General features: G+C 36.7%; 1 protein-coding gene across 1 annotated transcript; it reads right to left on the bottom strand.

Annotated features, from left to right (window-relative positions):
* Window positions 1–4,460: 4,460 nt before the first annotated feature.
* On the bottom strand, window positions 4,461–5,275 carry nmbb (neuromedin Bb). Its single transcript, XM_028013952.1, has 3 exons — window positions 5,009–5,275; window positions 4,656–4,834; window positions 4,461–4,545 (listed from the first exon to the last, which is right to left on the bottom strand). Exons 1-3 carry the CDS (start codon window positions 5,163–5,165, stop codon window positions 4,510–4,512), a joined length of 372 nt encoding a protein of 123 aa, XP_027869753.1. The 5' UTR covers window positions 5,166–5,275; the 3' UTR covers window positions 4,461–4,509.
* Window positions 5,276–7,429: the final 2,154 nt, after the last annotated feature.

Below are 7,429 nucleotides of genomic sequence, written 5' to 3'. Positions count from 1 at the left end.
GTAGACTGATATGGCCATGGAAGAGAGATGATTTTGGATATGACCTAACCATCAACACACATCTGACTAACTGGTTGGGCTGGTTTTCTGGTCTTCCTATTTTCACCAGAATATATAACAAGACGAAATAAATATCTGTGTCACATCATATTTATACCACAGGGGAGCAGGAAGTCATGGATGACCAATTAACAGTCTACATACTTTTAAAAGTTTAATATAAACTAGATAATATAGTTTAATATAAACTTTATTTCATGAATAATGTATCAGAAGTGGTTTTGTAAAGGACATTTTTTTTTTATATGTGGTTCCCCCCATCAATAATTGTAATATAATTAGAAGTTTGATATTTCTAAACTTCTCCTTGTCAGATTATGCAACTGCAAAACCAAACAAAACAAACCATTGAAAACAAATCCTTACACCTTGCCACAACTTTACGAGGAGCATCAATAAGTGTTGAGATGCAACTTGAGTGCAACAGAGAAATGATAAACTGTTGCTGTTTGTAAAAGTTACATTAATTGACCATGCTCAATCAGGATAGCTGAAAATTGGGCAATTAAATAAATTTTCTAACAAATTTATGCATTAATCTAATGGTCTTGTTGTGACTGGTGTTTAGTTTTGCTGTCGGTGATTGGAGTTGCAAATGAGCAAACTGCTATATTCTTGTTGTGAAGAACATTCGATGTATTCTTGTCCAATATGTCTAACTACTTTGTTCCTGTTAAATCCAATACATAAATAAATAAATAATGAACAACCTAAAACTATGCCAAAAATTTATGCTGAGTACATTTCTTAAAGTAGTGTTATCCGCTTTTGTAATCTGACACCTGATTTGTAACCAAGACATTTAATGCAGGTTTAGACTACATTTTGCATCAATGAATAATAAATGACTTTAATTTTATTAGTTTTCCTCTTCTATTTTTTAAACCATGCTGCTATAAAGCCTGAAAAATCAACAAGGAAAATCAGCACCAGTGCAGTCTAGTTTTTTGTTTTTTTTTATGCCAGAGGGGGGCAGTGTATCATCATTAGTTTTACTGTAGGGTTGAAACTGAATGGTGAAGATTTGGAATGTTGGGAAAACAAGCCTGTCAGGGATTCTTATTTAAATAGCATAAATCTTTTAGATGTGAATAAATTCATGGCACGTCCATGTCACCACTTCTGAGACTAACACATTAGTAAAAGAGTTGTGCCACAAGTCAATAATGACTTGAGCTGGTGCCCAAAGCCTTGATTTTATTGAGCCAACACTTGCCGCATTTGTCTCTGTCAGCTGTTGGTGTTCAAACTGAACAAGAGTGAAACTAACAAACACCGGGAGCTGAGCATATCTGCTGACAGAGCCGGCATTCTCATTGCATGACATTTACCCATAGGCTGTTATGTGATTCATTATTAAAACAACAATAGCAAAAGCAGGCAAGCTTAGATAAAAGGAAATAAAGCAGCATCCCAGGAATCCCACAAGCAAAGACAAATAAGTACAACTTCTTTGCAATTAAAATTAAAAGTCAGCATCACCGAAGCACCCACAGAAGGTAAAATTCATAGTTTTGTGTGTTAATATATGAAAAATTATGTTTAGTTCACTCAATCACAACAATATAAAGGCAGACCTGTACGAAAGTAGCTCACTATTTAAAAACAAGGCTATCACACATGTTCTCACAAGCATGTGAAATAAAAATCTGTTTGATTAGACAAAAACAAAACTGTTGAGGAAACTCACACTAATACAATTTACACTTTATTACTTATTACAACATGAAGGAGAGGAGGTCATTTATCACACTAACAAGCAGCAACATGCCTGTCAGTGCACATGGGGATTGGAGATTCTGCATGACACAGGACATGAAATTATCCTTTTAAGATCCATCGACTGTGTTTGAAATGGCATGCTATGAGTGACGACAACACATATGAACTTTCCTTTCTTTACATTAAAACAGCGACCAAAAACATCAACATATTTTCTTGATTTTTTCTTCTTAGACAGCCAAGCTTGCATCTTAAAGTTTACTGTTTACCGATACTCTCCATCCAATCTGACTGACCTTGAGCTATTCTGCAAAGAAGATGGGGGAAAAAAAAACAACAGCCTCTAAATGTGCTCAGCAGACAGAAAAAAACAAGGCTTAGATTTGTAACTGCACCACACGAGAAAATGTCTCCTTTCATCAGAACAGTTTGTTGGATGTCTGTTTATAAATAGGACTTTTAAAATATTGAATTTCTGTTTCAGTCATAAGCAAACTGGTCAAATGGAAACTCCATTCATGGAGTGTTTTACTAATCACTGTTCGTGCACAGAATGGGGAAAATCTGGGTTTAAGTGTCATAGCCAAGCAACCTCTGACATGTGGAGGAAGAAAGGTGAAATCAAACTGACAACCTCCCTGAAAGGCAGGTGGCTGCTGGTTCCCCTTATTTGTCTACTCTCTGATCAACAGCTGCCAAAACTGATTTCTGATAGAAACCTCTGCCCTGACCTCACCTTAACTGTGTCAAAGAAACAAACTCTTCCTTTATCTGATTTATATTTGCTTCATATGTTTCACATAAGCTTCTCCCCACTTAGGTAGCAGAATGACTTGATGAACAGATCATCAGTTCAAAGATGATTGTCTCTTGGCAAGAATGATTTTTGGTATTTATTTATGAAGAAAATATGACAGAAATAAGGATTAACATATATTTCACAATGCTATAGATGTGAAATGTTCATATGTAGTCAATCATCATGAATTAGAGAGTTTCTCTCTCAGTCCCAAAGGAGCGAGGAAGCACGTGTTTAGATTGTGTGAAAACAACAGCTCAACAAATAACAATTTGCAACATGTTTGGATCTGCAACTTTCAGTCATGAGACACATAATTACGCATTTATAACACCCCCTCCCTCCACACATCTCTAACACACTGGTAGCCAAAGCATAATTATTCTATCAACACATTTAATTGCATTTTCCAACAATCCTAACTGCCTGCCATTTTAGATTAATGAGAAAATATAACCTTGAATTTTATATTGAGGGTGAAATTTTGCTAATGACAGAGAGAAAAATTCTGGTTTGCTAACAGAAAATCTTGAACCCCAAAGACACAAACAAGATACCTTTTGCTAAAACATTTTTCTTACCTATTGTGTGTCCTCTCATTAAATAAATCGAATCCCATTTTCTACGGCCTACTAACCTACTTCCTCCTAGTTTTGCACCTGTAGATGGATTCTCAAAGTGCTGATTTGGGAAGCAATATTTGTGTAACTTAGAGGTACTCACCAAGACTTTAGTCATAAGAAACGGAATCAATCAGTTGTTTGTATTGCAAATTTGAAAATGTATACTTTAGCCATAAAGTATGGCATTAGAAAATTAAATTTAGATTAACACTGTCCTATTTTTGAAATTTAATGTCATAAATCTCATCAGCACCATGAACCCATGTGGCTCTGACAGTTTAGAAGTGGCTCTGACCGTTTAATAGACATTTGTCAGAAACTACGGTTTTGCAGATGCTCAACAAAGTGGTTTGAGTCGGTTTAGAACACAACAGAGTTTCCTGATTGGCTTTGCAGTGTCACCTAAAAACAACTGAGTGTTTCCTGAACTCAGACCTCTGAAAGTTTCAGATAAAGCACAAATTCTACACTTTGAATATACAAAAAGAAAGGCAGACAGGGCATTGTGGGAAGGACACTGAAATAGCCCAGCTGTTTTTTATCCAACAGACTGTCGCCCAAGGCAAAGAAGTTGCATGAACCATCTACCTTTGCTTCTATTGATTGAGAGAAAGGATCATCCTCGTATGCAGAGGAAAGAAAAAAGCTATCGATTTCATGTTGAAATGCTTAGGGAGCTATAAGCAATGTGATTTATGTAAGCTGCCTACGTACGTATTTATATAAGAATGAAGAATCATAAAATAATGAAACAGATAGATGTTAGTAATGGGTCTATAAATAAGAGAGAAGGTCAGAATAAACCCCATGTGGAGGAAAATCTAACAGCAGATTTTGAAATGTTCTGAAACTTCCTATAATTACTTAATTAATTCTGCTCACTTCAGACCCTGTTGTTAAACTGTTTACCTCTTAACTAAAAGTAGAGCATGAGTCAAACTCTTTTAACCAAAGGTGATTTTAGGACATTCTTTTTGTTGCCAGAGGAAGAATAAAAGATTGATGTGGAAAAGAAGAAAAACCTGTTTTGTCTGGAGGGTTAAGATGGAAAAACCTTAGTCTTTCATAAAATACCTGCTACACATCATTTTCATTTTATGTTTTATTATTTAATACAAATAGCCTAAATAAATACAACATTAATAAATATTAACAGAAAAAAGCTTTTGCAAATGGGACATTGTTGAAATGTTGCAGATGATTTTAATCATAATCAGCAGAAAAATTATAGGTTGTTTCTGGTTATTAATTTTTTTAATCCCTTGAGGTCTTCGGTCCATGCGCGCCACTCTTCCGACCTCCGCATCAGTTTACTAAGATTTTCGCCAGCAGCTCCGCTTCCTGAAACCAACAGTGGAAAACATCACATTAGATTTAAGATGAAGAAAACTGAAAAATATGTGCATTATAAAAAAAAAAAAGGTAGCGAAGACAGAGTCCTCTGTCCTCACCTGATCTTTCAAACGGCTCTCTTCTGTGTCCATCTGCGCCTTCAACGCCAACCGCAGAAACTCTTGGAAAAGCGAGGTCTGCTCAGCCGGGAGGCTGACTTCCACCGCGTTCACACCCTGGTCCTCTGGCGAGCGTAGCAAAGGGGTGTCCATCACACTTTTCTTTCCCATGAAATGCCCTGCGAAACCAAAACAACAACAACAAACTAATTTAACCTGCTTAATTTAATTTTGAGTGAAAAATGGAAAGGAAAAAAAACCCTTTAGAATATTTGTGCGTAAAGGTTTAAAACCCTGATATCACTTAAAGGATTTTACTGGAAGGTCAACATTCAAAAGAAATGGTTTCTTACCTGTTGCCCATAGATTGCCCTTTGGAGTCACTTTGAATTTCGGAACTTTACTCCCTCTCTCAGTCAGAGAGATACTGTCTCCTGCGCTCAAAGACATGAAAACGAGATATGTGAAGAAGCCACAGTGGCAAACATTAGTCAGCGTGAGTCCTCTCATTTTAACCCGAACTCCGGATCTGTCCTCCTGAGCGCAATTTTTTTCCAAGTGGCTCTTTGTTGGTGTTGGATCGCTGCAGACTCATCCTGCTTTTATAGGGTCTCCTGGACGGGGTGGGCTCTCCTTATGCGCTGCGTTTACTTTTCATTCACTCGGCTGCGTAAATGAAGATGACATCAGCCAACTCAGTGTGATGCCTGTGCGTAATTTAAGCATCAAACGAAGTTTTAACGTGAAGCGTTTTATGAAACAAAAAACAAAGCATCAAAAATGTTTTAGATTGATGAAATCATAACTTTCTCACTCCCGCGTGTATTTGAATACATTTGAATATCGTGAACATTTTAAAAAGTTTATTCATCTCAGTTATTGAATTCAAAAGTAAAACTTGTATTCAGTGCCCAGGATCGGATATTATATTCTTCATTTTCATCATTATGGCGCAGCAAATGAAACCCCATTCGGTTTCTCACAAAACTCAAAATTTAACTCCATTTCCAGTCCTTTAAATGTTCCGTTTTGCGTCACGGAGGAACAAAAACGACTGCCCAGATCCCATCATCCCGTACCCATCCAGGGGCCCAGTTTGGCCCTTTTTGCAATAAGCCGCGTGACATTTGGCCAGTCGAGGTTTGCTACTGCGCTCATCATCAGTCCTTCGAGGACAAGAGAACCCGCTGATTCTCACCGCTAATTTAGAGCTGATAAGACAGATGGCCTCTTCGTCACTTCAGGGTGCTAAAGTCGGAGGTATTGTGGAGGAGCAGCAGCTTCTGTCTTGCTCTTTTAACAACCTTTGACATTAACACGCATATTGAGATTTGGTAAATTCTGCAGAGCTGAATGTCAGTCTAATTAGAAGACTGTCTGAACATCACAGCATCACACTGCCCAAGCTCAGAAGTTAAATGAATCAAGGCGCAATACTTGCCTTAAGGTAGTGGCTGTCCAAGTTCAAAGCTGTTGGGCTCCATTAGTGCCAAAAATAACAATTCATCTCCTCCCCTCCATACAAAACCATTGATTTATAACTACTAAAAATAGCTTAGGTTAACAAATAAGACACCAAAACAGTCTGAATTAACACTGAATTTGGAAAGTCTACTTTTTGTTTCAAAGATGAATAATTTATTACTTATAAGGGTGATTTCGAAACATGATCAGAAACAGAGCACTGCAAAATTTCCCCTAAATGTTTTTTTTCTTTTATTATTTTTGTTGCAACCAAAAATTTCACTTATATGTGGTAGATCAACACAAAGAAGGAAAAAATGTCAACGTGGACGTGTGAAGATTGTCCTACTCTTAAAGTTTAAAGTGTTTTGCAACCTCTAACAGGTATTATTCCAGGATTGCCCTTTATTCAAAACCATCAATTTTACCATTAGGCTATCAGTGGGGAGCTTTCCTGTCCCAACTGCAGAAATGCATCCCCACAGCATTATCATGGCGCCACTGTGTTTCATGGTAAGGATGGTGCTTGATAAAATTGATTTTGAAATTCTCATATTGGTCTATAAAGCACTTCATGATCTTCGGCCCAAAGATGTGTCTGGTAATTACAAACCATTCAGACCGCTCCGGTTTTCCAGGACCAGAACTATACAGGTTCTGGCAGCATGTACGGTTTTTACTCCTCAATTCTGGAACAAAAATTCTCTAAAACTTCTGATGTGCAGAAAATGTATGTCTTCCTTTACATTAGGACTGAAAAAAACAATGATTTACAGCACCCTTTGATCAAAGAATCTGATGAATGAACAATTTGAAATATGAAAATCTTTTATACCTTTGCTATCTGTGATTTAACATCCATTTCTTTTGTGTAATGCTTTGATGCTCGCTTTTTAAATATTTTTTCCATACACAGGCCACTTCTCTGTACTTCAGCTTGTCTCTAAGGATTGTGGTAGGATGGTGTTGATGGCAACATAAAAAAATAAATAAATAAAAAATTCTCACTGTGCTCCCAACAGTTTCTGGTTCAGAGAGGGAATGATGTAGGAGGTGGACAACAGCTAAGTACTGTATAAATGAACATTTACTGTCCGTAAACCTTGACAAATGTACCAAGTAAGCCGTTGAATTGTTTTGCTGCCAGAATCTGGCAAGTTACCTTTTATACAATTTTGTCATATTTAACAATATTTATTTAATCATTTATGAAAGATGTTTTTAATGTGAAATCCTACAGATTTTAATATTCATGAGTGACACAATTGTGGAAACTATAACCATACATAATCAATTAGAAATTTACCGAA

This window comes from Xiphophorus couchianus, chromosome 4 (assembly GCF_001444195.1).
Source record: "Xiphophorus couchianus chromosome 4, X_couchianus-1.0, whole genome shotgun sequence".
Lineage (NCBI taxonomy): Eukaryota > Metazoa > Chordata > Actinopteri > Cyprinodontiformes > Poeciliidae > Xiphophorus > Xiphophorus couchianus.
The sequence above is the reverse complement of the archived record's forward strand: the minus strand, read 5'-3'. Positions and strand labels throughout refer to the sequence as shown.